Source organism: Wickerhamomyces anomalus, assembly GCF_001661255.1.
Source record: "Wickerhamomyces anomalus NRRL Y-366-8 unplaced genomic scaffold WICANscaffold_3, whole genome shotgun sequence".
NCBI lineage: Eukaryota > Fungi > Ascomycota > Saccharomycetes > Phaffomycetales > Wickerhamomycetaceae > Hansenula > Hansenula anomala.
In genome coordinates, this window is record NW_017567112.1 from 2,012,845 (window position 1) to 2,026,206 (window position 13,362).

Here is a 13,362-nt window from a genome sequence, read left to right on the forward strand (position 1 = left end):
CAAATCTGAGTCAAAAAAAATTTTGATGAAATTTTGGCAGACATAAAATTGATTAAAAGCGAAGAGATTAAAAAAATTTACAACGTTTCTGTTAATTTAATCACTCTTGACCATATTAAACTCATCCACAATCATGTCCCTCAATATCCTAGTCGTTGGTAACGGTGGTCGTGAACATGCCCTAGTCTGGAAATTGTCCCAATCCAAATTGGTTAATCATATATACGTTGCACCAGGTAATGGTGGGACAGATTTATTTGAAAATGTTACAAATATCCCAATAGGTTCATCTAAAAAGGATTTTCCAGCTCTAGTGGAATTTGCCCAAAAGAATGACATTGGGTTAGTCGTTCCAGGCCCTGAACAACCTTTAGTTGATGGTATCACCACTGTTTTCAACAAAATTGGTGTACCAGTTTTCGGCCCATCAGAGAAAGCTGCAGTTTTAGAAGGTTCAAAAACTTTCTCAAAAGATTTTATGGCTAAACATAATATTCCAACTGCTGAATACAAAAATTTTAAAGAATTTGATGCTGCAAAAGCTTATATTCAAAGTATTTCTCATAATGTTGTTATCAAAGCTACAGGTTTAGCTGCAGGTAAAGGTGTGCTAATTCCTGAAACTAAAGAAGAAGCAATCGAAGCCTTGAAGAAAGTTATCGTGGATAAAGAATTTGGTGATGCTGGTAATGAAGTTGTTGTGGAGGAATTTTTAGAAGGTGATGAAATTTCCATCCTAACAATTTCTGATGGTTATTCTTGGTTCAATTTACCTCCTGCTCAAGATCATAAACGTATTGGTAATGGTGATTCAGGTTTAAACACTGGTGGTATGGGTGCTTATGCTCCAGCTCCTGTTGCTACTCCACAATTACAAAAAGAAATTGATGAATTAATTATTAAACCATCAATTGAGGGTTTTAGAAAAGATGGATTCCCTTTCAAAGGTGTCTTATTTACTGGTATTATAATCACAGCTACTGGTCCAAAAGTTTTAGAATATAATGTTAGATTTGGTGATCCAGAAACTCAAACAGTTTTACCATTATTAACAGAAGATACTGATTTAGCTGAAGTGTTTTTAGCTGCTGCAGAAGGTAGATTAGATTCAGTTAAAATTGAAACTAAAAAAGATCAATTCGCCACAACTGTTGTTATTGCTGCAGGTGGTTATCCAGAATCTTATAACAAAGGTGATGAAATCACAATTGAACAACATCCAGATTCATTAGTTTTCCATGCTGGTACTATTAAACAGGACGGTAAAATTCTAACAAATGGTGGTAGAGTTATTGCATCAACTTCATTTGCATCAACTTTACAAGATGCTGTTAAAAAGGCATATGAAGGTGTTGAAAGAATCCAATTTAAAGATAAATATAATAGAACAGATATTGCTCATAGAGCATTTAGAGATGCTGAAGCTAATAAAAATGGTATTACATATGCTGCAGCAGGTGTTTCTGTTGATAATGGTAATTTATTAGTGGAAAATATCAAGGCAAAAGTTAAATCTACAAGAAGACCAGGTGCTGATTCAGATATTGGTGGATTTGGTGGTGTTTTCGATTTAAAAGCTGCAGGTTATAAAAACACAGATGATACTTTATTAGTTGCTGCAACTGATGGTGTTGGTACTAAATTAAGAATTGCACAAATTTTAAACATTCATGATACTGTTGGTATTGATTTAGTTGCTATGAATGTTAATGATTTAGTTGTTCAAGGTGCTGAACCTTTAATCTTTTTAGATTATTTCGCCACAGGTAAATTAGATATCCAAATTGCTTCAGATTTTGTTAAAGGTGTTGCAGATGGTTGTATCCAAGCTGGATGTGCATTAGTTGGTGGTGAAACTAGTGAAATGCCTGGTATGTACGAACCGGGTCATTATGATACAAATGGTACTGCAGTTGGTGCAGTTAATAAAGATAAAATTTTACCAAAAATTAATGAAATGGCCAAAGGAAATGTCTTGTTAGGTTTAAAATCTGATGGTGTTCATTCAAATGGATTTTCATTAGTTCGTAAAATCATTGAAACTTATGGTTATTCTTATACAGATGTTGCCCCATGGAAACCTGAAAGTACAATTGGTAAAGAAGTTTTAATTCCAACAAGAATTTATGTTAAACAATTATTAAAACCAATTCAACAAGATTTGATTTTAGGTCTTGCCCATATTACAGGTGGTGGGTTAGTGGAAAATATTCCAAGAGCTTTACCTAAACATTTAAGTGCAAAAGTTGATTTGAAAACTTTTGAAATTCCAGAAATTTTCAAATGGTTTGGTAAAACTGCAAATGTTCCAATTAAAGATTTATTGAAAACTTTTAATTTAGGTATTGGTATGGTTGCAATTGTTGAAAAAGAAATTGTTGAAAAAGTTTCCACTTTATTAAAACAAGCTGGTGAAGTTGTTTATGAAATTGGTGAATTAGTTGAAAGAGGTGATGATGCAGGTACCATTATTGAAAACTCTGAAAATTTGTATTAGGATAATTTTTTTATATTTAATGTACATTATAGATATTTACATATTTTTTTCATTAAGCTGCCTGAAATGGTTGTTCTTTTAGTGCTCTTGTTATTTGATTCTCAACATTTTGATAAACTGCAAAAGCAACACCACCACTTGTTGCAACTTTTAATAATCTATAAGTCCAACCAGACCAAAAACTTTTCAAACCTTCTTCGACGAATATTCTATAAGCACAATTTAAAGAGTTTTTATAAGTATAATAAGCTTCACGACTTTGCATTCTAGTTTTGATAACATCAATTGGTTGAGTAACACCGACAACTGCTAAAGAACTTGTAACACCAATTGCAAAAGCTAAATAAGTGTTTAATTCACCTCCATGTGGTTGAAACAATTGACGTAAAGAAGTATAAGTACCAAATCGTACTGCACTATTTGTACATTGTCTAATTAAAGTTGGTACAGTACCTTGTAAAAACCCTCTAAACCCTCTTGTTTGATAAATTTCTTGAATTGTTGTTATAAAACTAGATGATGGTAATTTATCCCATTTTTCTTTAGCTAATAAGAAAGGGTGAGCATCTTTTGGTAATGATGATGTTGGTTTATGGAATGTTTTAGGTGATGTTTGTACTTGTTTTTTAGGTGTTGGTGGTTTATAATTAACTTTTTCATTTTTTTTCTTTAAATTTGATTCTTTTTCTTTATTTTCAATTGCAGAATAATGTAAAGAGTTTTCAATCATTGTGGTTTTAATATTTTCGAAAGGTATGATCCATAAAGATTCAACAAATCCTGTCATTGCACCTGCAATAACTAATCTTGGAGCAGAAGTTTTCCCATTTTCAGTACTCATGAATTTTGAAGTACTATTAAACAATATGAATCTTGAACCTGATTTTAGGGCATTACCAATATTTAAGGCACCACATCCACTAAAATAATGTTTAAATTGATGAAATAATTCAACTTGTTTAGCACCTGGTAAATTTCTATGTAATTGAGTAGTTGTTTTCAAAAATTCAAAAGGATAAGTCATTGTAGTTTGAGCGATTGAAGCAGCAACACCAGAGATTATGGCAGTGAGTAAGTTTGGCTATGAATTGTTAGTATTTGGGGAAAGGAAATAGAATAATCATATTTACTTCAACAACCTAATGACATGGGTTAGTATATAAAACAATGAATTTCATCATTTCTTCAATACTCACCAAATCACGGCTCAACCTGCTGTGGGAAGGTCTGCTGTGTTTGGAACTTGGGGGAAGATTATCAGACATGGTGATTATCTATGGAATAAGATCAATATCAATATCAAGATCAATTCAATTCAATTCAAATAATGCTTATTGAAAAGTGGTTTTCAAGATATTTGCTATTACGGGGGTTTAATAAGTCACGTGTGAAAAATTTGAATTCTGGGACACAATAAACTTTTGAATTGAATTCTTTTTGAATGAAATTGGTTTAAAGTGGTTTAAGTTTGATTGAAATCGTGTTTTTGGTGGTTAGGAGACTGTTTTATCATGGATGGGAAGAAGAGTGAGTAAGTATAGGTGGTGGAGGGGCCTTAAAGAGGTGACAGAAGTGTTTATGAATGCAATATTGATTATTGGTTTCAATGATGATTATCAATAGTCTAATCTGGTTTATCATGAATTCTTTCCTCGACCATATTGATTCATGGGAAGGTTATTGGTGAGAAAGATGATGATCACGATATCACGGTGCTAACCATGAGAAAGAAATATGATATTCACAGATCTTAGTCAATACTACTAATTAAACCTATGGATTTCTGTTTGATCATCATTCATTGATGGAACTAGAACGTGAGTTTAGAAACTACAAGGATTGTATCTATATTAGGGCTCAGCAGGTTGAGGTTTGAGGTTAAGGGCAACAAATATGGTGAATTGGCAGCTAATATGTCGATATGATATTATTTAATCGAACAAGAGTCAACTTTATTCATCAAAGTGTATTGGAAAGAACTCGTGGTGATGGTATCTTTAGTACTACCAAGACGACAAGCTCATATCAACAACGGAGTAACACTAGCTTCACTCACTTCATCATCACTAGAGCTGCAAACAATCTTCAAGATATTGATAACATAATTAACTGAATCATGGCTTTAAAAGGTTATTATCCGGTCCAGTCACATGATCCGACCCGCGCCAATCAGACCCACCAAGCACCGGGTAAAGTCTCTGAAATTTGCATAATCTAGAACACCATGTGTATCTGATAAGCATTGAGATTAGAATACTCAGAATGATTGAGAGATGAAGAGTAAACAAATATTCAAATAACCATAGACATATTAACTACCCCCTTCTACATTAGATCCACTAAATACCAACCCTATATACACTTCCTCACTGTTTCATTTTCTCTCTTTTCTATAAATTTCCTGGTACCTGAATATACCCCTAGTCTCCTAGTCCCTCCCTCCCCTTTCTAGACCCCAGTCCCTTTCCTTTTTTTTTTCGTTGACGCGTTTCAAAAAAATAAAAAAAATTTGAGATCTTTCAAAAATTCCAAAATTTCCCTTCTCTTTTCTGACCACGACACCAAAAACAACAACAACAACAACAAATCTCAAAGATGTCCCAAGCTCCTCAAGTTCAAGCTGGTGGATTAGCCTCATTGGTTAACAATGGTCCTGTCTCCATTCTATGTTATTGTATTTCATCCATCTTGATGACTGTTACAAATAAATATGTTGTTAATGGATTCCAATTTAATATGAATTTTGTTTTATTATTAGTTCAATCATTAGTTTGTGTTGTTGCTATTGCAATTTTGAAAACATTTGGTATTATCAATTATAGACCTTTAAACAAGACAGATGCTAAAAATTGGGCACCAATTTCAATTTTATTAGTTGTTATGATTTATACATCATCAAAAGCTTTACAATTTTTAACAATTCCAGTTTATACAATTTTTAAAAATTTAACAATTATCTTGATTGCATATGGTGAAGTTTTATTCTTTGGTGGCCAAGTTACCTCGATGGCTTTAGGTTCATTTATTTTGATGGTTCTTTCATCAGTTATTGCATGTTTTGGTGATCAAAAGGATAATACATCATTTGCTCTAAGTATTGGATATTTTTGGATGGCTTTAAATTGTTTTTCATCAGCTTCATTTGTTTTAGTGATGAGAAAAAGAATTAAATTGACAAATTTTAAAGATTTTGATACAATGTATTATAATAATGTTTTATCAATTCCAATTTTATTATTATCTTCATTCATTTTAGAAGATTGGTCCCCAGCAAATTTGAATGCAAATTTTAATAAACCTTCAATTATTGCCATGATTGTTTCAGGTTTAGCATCTGTGGGGATTTCATATTGTTCAGGTTGGTGTGTTAGAGTTACATCATCAACTACTTATTCCATGGTTGGTGCGTTAAATAAATTACCAATTGCATTATCAGGATTGATTTTCTTTGATGCTGCAGTTAATTTCTTATCTATTAGTTCAATTTTCATTGGATTTTTAGCTGGTATTGTTTATGCAGTTGCTAAACAACAACAAAAGAAATAGGAATATCTATATTCATAAATACAAACTTATGGGTTTTTTGATACATTGATTATTTTGAGAATTTTCAATGATATTCAAAGAGGTTGAAAGTGATAGAGAAAAGATACAAAAAAGAGAATGAAGAAAAGCATTTTAAAATGAAGAAGAGACTTTTTAGAAAAAAGAGAATTAAAATTTTAAAATTAAAACTTATTGTAGATCTGTCATTTTCGATCGTGTCTATGAATTTATTAATTTCGCGAATTACAAAATAAACAAATTCAAGATTCAATAAACTGATGAATTGTTATGATTTGATACCCATCAAGATATGGATCTTTTAAACACAACACCATTACAACTCTTCCAAACCAAATCACTCCCAGAGATCCAAGATCTCTCTTCACAATTATCCTCGATCTCTATAAGGAAACATGATGAAATTAGAAATCTTGTTGGTTCAAAATATAGAGATTTATTAATTAGTGCAGATGAAATTAAACAAATGGAAACATTGGCGTATAAAGAGGATAAACAATTGTATGATTTAGTGTTTAATGCTGGAGGGAAACGTCTTGATGAAAGAAATGTCGAAAGGTTTTTTACTAAAGAGGAAAAGAAGGTGGGAGGTTTTAATCATGTTTTGGAAAATAGTGAATTTTTCATAAAATTGAGTAAATTTTTGAAAATTGATCAAGATTATTCATTTGACAAGATTTATGAAATTATTAATGAATTGGGGAATAATTGGGGTGATGGGAAGGATATATTTGTTATATTGGAGAAATTTAAACAAGTTGAAATTATATTGTTTGATAAAGTTGACAAGATTGATGATATTGAAGAATTATTTAAATTGAGGAGTTTTATAAGTGGGAATGTGAATTTCAATTTAAACAAGTTTGATGAAAGATTGTTTGGGAAAATTTTAAAAATGATTAAAATTGATGAATTTATTGATTTGAAATTAATCTTGATAAAATTTCCAAATTTCCAAAATGAATTGAAACAAACATTTGCTAATGAAATAATTGACAACCTTGAAACTAATGAATCATTAATTAATGAATTACATGACCCTAAAGATACTTTAAAACTTTATGAATTAAAATTTGATCAAGATTATTTAACAAATATTGATTACCTTAGTAAAGGTTTAATTAATAAACAATATCAAGATATAAGTGATTTTTTCAACAAGATTGGGAAAAATTTAAACTATTTAAAATTAATTATAAATCCCAAAAGTGATGAATTTAAACAATTTGAATTGAAATATAATCAAGTTTTACAAAAATTTAGAAATCATGCAGAATTTGAAAATAATAAACTACTGATCAAGTATTTAAATAAGATTTCATAACGTGTCATTAATAAATAGGGGCAAAACAACAACATGGGCGTTGTTGATTTGATGAATAAATAGCTCTAGATCTAAATCTCTAGTAGAATGCAAATGGTTGGTTTAATAATCTCCTTTTTCAATCAACAAATCATAAATATCATCTTTGAAAACAACTTCTTGAGTATCAACTTGATCAGCTTGTTGTTTTAAATGTTCATAAAGATAAAAAAACATAAAATTAACATCTTTATTTTCATTATCCATTTGCTTTATAGCATTTGAAGCTTGTTTATTTTGATTAATCAATTCATGTTTATTAATATAAGTATCCATGAATTTCGATTGTTCAAATTTATTCAATTCAAACCAATTTTTATATTTTGAATCAAAATTATAATGAGAATATTGCTTCATATAATTATAAGTTTCATACAATTGTTGTGGGTTTTGTCTAATAGAAATGGATAAGTTGCCCAATGATTTTGATATTTGGATATGAGTTGGTTTATTGATGAATTTCAAGGTGTTTAAGATAGTATTTTGTAATTGCATAGTGATGGCTGTAATTCATTTTGATATAAAGTCAAGTTGAAATTGATTCTGGCTGTGGGTATTTAAATGTGATTTCAATATGGTTCGATGAGGGGAGAGCCTATAATTACTGAAACGGGGTTTGGGGGTAGTATTATGTAAGGGATTAGGTAAGGATAATTAGCTTATGTAATAGTCAACTTATAATAGATTTAAGAGATTTAATACAATTATAATACAATTAATATGGATTATAATATGGATTATTATGAATATAATACCTCAATTATATAATATATCACTTCTTGTACAACAACCCAAAGAAATCAGCATCAAACTCACTGGTAACCTCATTATTCACACTCTTCTCAATCAAATCATTATACAACAACCCGAAAACACTAGGAATATCTCCATGTACATCCATATCACTGGCTAATTGCTTATAATAATTCTTTGTGTTCTTATGCTTGGATCTATAACTTTCCACAAATTTACTAATAAAGTCTCTCTTGTCATCATCTTTCAACTCTTTCCATTTTAGATAATCTGAAGGGGAACTAGAAGCATAGAATCTGATTGGCTTGATGTAGATCTTTTTATTTATGGATGATGCTCTGATTAATTGTGATCTCAACATGGTTTGATAATTATCGTATGATGAATTGTTGTTGTTGTTGTTGTTGTTTGTAATTTCTCGATGATGGCTAAATTTGTTAAATTCATCAAATTGCTCTTTTGGCATCAGACAACACAGAGGTGACGATTATATAAGATCATCGAGGTGTACACTCCACCAATATCCGTACATACATTCATTAATTATACAATTGCTATGATGATCATGGATTCAATCTAGACTCATAAAACCCATATTCTCATACGATTTGGAAATGATCAGTGGTGTATCTGATTCAAATTATGACTTGATCTATTCAAATGGTTTAACCGAGATTCGAAAGTTCGTGTGTGTACCAGAGTGAAATTGTGGTGAAGATTAGGTAAGCATTGGTCAGGTGATCTATTTTCTACATACGTATATATTGATCAAAATTGTATATTAGAAACAGAAGTAGAATCTTGCTGTGATTTGATTAAAACCCAAAACAAAGACAACTCCTAGTTCCTCATGTTTTATTATCAAATAACCAGCTCATTAATGTTTAATAATAAGCATATTGAAACCTGGTGAATCCCATTTGACAATAACCCTTCAATATGTGATATTGTGACAATGATGGAACATGATGCGCACACTTAATTGCATGTGAAGTAGGCCACTGACACAGTATGAATTGGTCAAACATCAGGAATAAAATGTTTTAGACAGTATCTAAACCCGTTCCAAGGATCGAGAACAGAAATGATAGTATCACGTCGTACACCTCATTGAAACAATATCAATAACAATAATGATAATTTTGATCCCTATTCTCATCAAAAGGGTAACTCAAGAATGTTTCGGTTACACAGCCCTGGCCCTAATCAGCTATACCAGCTACGGTTAATTCAATGTCCATACCCTAATTATGTCTAAGTTTAACGTATTTCTTTCTTGAGAAGTCTTTGATTCTTTGATTATGATCCCATTGGCCTTGGACCATTAATACACGTCTTGCTTCATGTTTGGCTCAACAAATTGAATTGAAAATAATGTGCTAGTTGATTTGAATAAACAATGAAGTGCCATGGCGGAGAAAGAGTTGAATATATTAATCATGATCATCAATATATTCATATTGTTTATTTCAAGGTGAACTAATAGCTTAATTAATCTACAATGATGATATTGCAGAAAATTCATAATGTACATTAAAGAAAGTTCTTAGAATCATTGTAAACTCTAAAGAGTAGTCTTTCTTAATGAACATGGTTTTGATAGATCATGTAGACAGCTCATATTGGGTCTGGTCAATTGATCACCTCCAGAAGAACCAATATAACATCACTCATAATTGTACAGTATAACACTACACAATTCCAATATTCACATCAGAACGAACTAAACCACTTTGCTCACTCAATATAAGTAATGAAAAAAACAATAGGCATATTAATTGATCCAATACATTGCATACTCGAAAATATATCCCATAAAATGATAAACTCAATGAATTAATTAACTTGTGAACTTGATCTTCATCCCTTTGATTTTTAAATTTTCTGAATAAAATTCGCGGTAAGCAAAAATGGGACATCTTGATTGAGAATTCTACATTACTTCAAAATAGCCTAAAGTAAAGATGTTAAAGTCAATAGCTGGTATTATAAAGCTTAAGATCTTGAACCAGTTATCCGATTCCTTCAAAAGATTCGCTCTCAATATTAAATCACTTATTGATTGGGCCTAAATTTCTTCATGAAACCTATACAAGGTTCGTTGTTCAATTGTTTCCAAAGACATTAATTGTGCTTTGTCGCTGGTGGAATCATCATTATTTCCTCAATAACTATCTTCGTGGTATTTGAGTTACGTCATTGAAATGTTTAGATTGGTTTTGTGGTTTTGTGGTTGTCTATTTTTTTAAGTTTTGTGTACACAAAAATGAATTACTTAGGAGAATAATTCAATTACTATAGTGTTTGTGGTGGGTTTTGTGGTTGCTTTGGGGTTTTGTATCAATTGAGTGAGAAAGGTTAAAAGAAGGTGGAATCCAAATTCACTTCAATTCTTTTACAATCCACTGTTTTTCTAGTTCATTGTTGGTTTTTTATCATGTCATTTCAACTAATGCATTCATTCATTCCAGGTAGAATGCTCATGAACATAAAAGCCTTGATATCTTGCAAAGATTCACAGTTCACTTTGGTGGTTAGAAAAGCTATTGTTTTGTCATTTGAATCTAGTTTCCTTTGAGATACGTTATCCTTGTTTGATGGGTTACTATTTATGAAGGTCATTAGTACTGGGCTGAATTGATAGGAGGCATACTTTGATCCACTACCCCTGATTGAAAGATTTAAGAGTTTGTTCTTTTGAATTGAGTATTTTGGGTTTCATTGTTGTCTTGAACTTATATCTACAATTATGGGAGGATTCTTGATGAGATAAATTTAGCTTTTCATTTTAAATAACCTAGGATGACTATTATGTCTACATGATTCCGATGATTTTGAAGAACGTTATATTCCCCCATGCCTCTTTTGTTTTTCCATAAAATCAATGATGATTGTTTTTCATATGTCGTTGTTCTTGATCTTGTGTTTTAAGATATCATCCCCCAATGGTGTTTTATTGTTTCGTTGACTTCTACCCCAGGTCATTTATTCAATTCAACTTTTTTTTCCAGTTTGGTATTATCATTTACTTTGCTTCATTTCTTTCTTCATTAAATGTTCAACTACTAACTTTTATTAAACAGATCATATTTATGTTTTTGGTGTTGTTATTCTGTTTGATGTTTCCATGTGCTGACTTTTCCACTGTTGATTTACACTTGTTTACTTTTCATTGATTTTCTTTTTCCATGTTGTTTACAAATTCTTTTTTAAACATTGTCATTACACTTGTTTACTGTTTTTTGATCCAATTGGGTTGTCCTTGATTGGACTTGTTTCAAACTTTTGGTTTGAACTCTTGTCATGAAATCTTGATTTATTCAAGTTTTTGTTTTTTGGGATCTGGGGGATTTTATTGTGAGGGCACTGAGGGCTTTAAATCGTTTGACTTCTGATTGTATGGGATCTGGGGGAATTTATTAAATCATTTAATTAATGATTATGTGGGATCTGGGGGCTTTAATTAAAAGTTTTATTGAGTGTGGGTACTGGGGGCATTTATTAAATCATAATTTAATTAATGATTGTATGGGATCTGGGGGCATTATCCATTTTTTTTATCCATCAGGTTATTGGGTTTCTACAAGGTTCAGTTCTTCATGGTGTATTGCATTCTTCTTGAATTATTTTTGAAATTGGGGAACATAACGGAGATTCTTACTATATGTTTTCATTTATGGATTTCAATGAGTGAATAGATGTTGAAGGTCAATTGGGTGGACTACATTTAGATGTACTAATGATTTCTAGAAACTTGTGAGAATTGTTGAAGTTATAATTTCGGAATTTTTCAGCTTTTGATGATGATGTTGATTGAAATTCATTGCTTGCTTCATTTTCCAGTGTAGTGCGGGAATGTAGTGCGGGAATTTTATTGAATCAGTCAAGATGCCAATTTCATTGGTAGAATAATGTTTTCCATGAAACTAGTCAAAAGTCATAAGAAGTTTACAAGAAGCCAAAAAAAAAAAAAAAAAAGAAAGTAAAGAAGAACTTGAACTTGAAGCCTAATCATTTGATAATATATATAAGATCATAATCTGATCTTTAGTTGTTATTCCATTCAAACAAATGATTTTGATGATTTCAATTGATAATGAAACTGAAAGGCAAGGGCCCTGTCTGATGTTGAAGATGATTCAGCTGTTATTTGATTGTCGTTTGGGGATAATAACGGGAGGTGTTTTTTATGGAAGGATCTTTCCATGATAGTTTGTATTAGATTGGATCTTTTTTGATTTCAATTGAATCTTACTGATTGATTGATCTCAGTCATTTTCACCTCTTTATAATTATTTTTCATCTTGATGTTGCCATAAAGGTTTATGGCATGTAGTTGATCTCTCTCTTTATTACGCTATTTCGACATTTCAGTTCTCTATTCATTGTGTAGTTCCTTGCGTTTCGTTCGTGAGGTAGCTAGACGTTATTGACGGAGAATTTGTTAAGCAACTGGATCATGATCATTGGATCATGGTTGACATGTCCTTAATACTTATGGTATGGATATTAATTGGTGGTCATTAATAAATTCTACTACATCAATTTAAACTTGAATATTTGAGTATATATTGTTAAAATCAATAGAATAATTAAGAATAAGATCTTGAAAATATGTTACATCTTCAAAAAAATCTTTCTCAATTATCATTTCATGAGCTAATTATTAATGATTTGGAGTATAATTAATATGAGCTTCGTGAAGTAGACACATCGATATTGCAAACTTCAACAAAATCAATATGATTTCATGAATTGCTCTCTCTCTGTCTGATCAATAATCTTCACAAGGCCACAATATAATATTTGACAATCTCACCTTCTAGCCTGAAACTGTCAAATGAAGAACGTCTTAATTCCCAGCAACGCCTTTTGGAGTACATATTAGACAACACAAGAGCCATAAGTACTTGTGGATTAAAGTAGAATTAATGATTTCATTTTTTTGCATCTTATTTTCTCCTTAATTCTCGAGGAATGAATTAGTCGATGATCACATGACCAGATGAAAAACGATGAGCAAAATGTAAAGCGATTTAAAGCTTTTGGTTTATTTGATAGGAATAGGTAGTTTGGTTATTGATTATTGTTAATCTCAATTTGTAGACTTCTACGTTGGTCTAGGGTTTAAATATGTATTAAATAATCAAATCCATAAGTTCTTAGAATAAAACAACATCCTAAA

General features: G+C 31.0%; 7 protein-coding genes across 7 annotated transcripts; 3 read left to right on the top strand and 4 right to left on the bottom strand.

Moving 5' to 3' along the window:
• Positions 1–133: 133 nt before the first annotated feature.
• On the top strand, positions 134–2,497 carry ADE57 (bifunctional aminoimidazole ribotide synthase/glycinamide ribotide synthase; the record flags this gene model as incomplete). The annotated part of the gene is made up of 1 exon (XM_019181637.1): positions 134–2,497. The coding sequence occupies one exon, from the start codon at positions 134–136 to the stop codon at positions 2,495–2,497; it is 2,364 nt and encodes a 787-aa protein (XP_019039623.1).
• Positions 2,498–2,549: 52 nt separating this feature from the next.
• Positions 2,550–3,762, bottom strand: MRX20 (Mrx20p; the record flags this gene model as incomplete). The annotated part of the gene is made up of 3 exons (XM_019183468.1): positions 2,550–3,578; positions 3,628–3,636; positions 3,694–3,762. 3 exons carry the CDS (start codon positions 3,760–3,762, stop codon positions 2,550–2,552), a joined length of 1,107 nt encoding a protein of 368 aa, XP_019039624.1.
• A 1,330-nt stretch (positions 3,763–5,092) lies between these two features.
• VRG4 (GDP-mannose transporter) lies at positions 5,093–6,043 on the top strand (the record flags this gene model as incomplete). The annotated part of the gene is made up of 1 exon (XM_019181692.1): positions 5,093–6,043. The coding sequence occupies one exon, from the start codon at positions 5,093–5,095 to the stop codon at positions 6,041–6,043; it is 951 nt and encodes a 316-aa protein (XP_019039625.1).
• Positions 6,044–6,353: 310 nt separating this feature from the next.
• Positions 6,354–7,385, top strand: WICANDRAFT_79018 (uncharacterized protein; the record flags this gene model as incomplete). The annotated part of the gene is made up of 1 exon (XM_019184820.1): positions 6,354–7,385. The coding sequence occupies one exon, from the start codon at positions 6,354–6,356 to the stop codon at positions 7,383–7,385; it is 1,032 nt and encodes a 343-aa protein (XP_019039626.1).
• A 102-nt stretch (positions 7,386–7,487) lies between these two features.
• On the bottom strand, positions 7,488–7,919 carry WICANDRAFT_62979 (uncharacterized protein; the record flags this gene model as incomplete). The annotated part of the gene is made up of 1 exon (XM_019183469.1): positions 7,488–7,919. The coding sequence occupies one exon, from the start codon at positions 7,917–7,919 to the stop codon at positions 7,488–7,490; it is 432 nt and encodes a 143-aa protein (XP_019039627.1).
• Positions 7,920–8,196: 277 nt separating this feature from the next.
• On the bottom strand, positions 8,197–8,538 carry MLO1 (Mlo1p; the record flags this gene model as incomplete). Its single annotated transcript, XM_019184821.1, has 1 exon — positions 8,197–8,538. One exon carries the CDS (start codon positions 8,536–8,538, stop codon positions 8,197–8,199), a length of 342 nt encoding a protein of 113 aa, XP_019039628.1.
• A 1,920-nt stretch (positions 8,539–10,458) lies between these two features.
• WICANDRAFT_92840 (uncharacterized protein) lies at positions 10,459–10,842 on the bottom strand (the record flags this gene model as incomplete). Its single annotated transcript, XM_019186383.1, has 1 exon — positions 10,459–10,842. A coding segment is annotated over exon 1 (173 nt), but the record flags the coding sequence as incomplete, so codon positions are not given.
• Between the last annotated feature and the right edge of the window lie 2,520 nt (positions 10,843–13,362).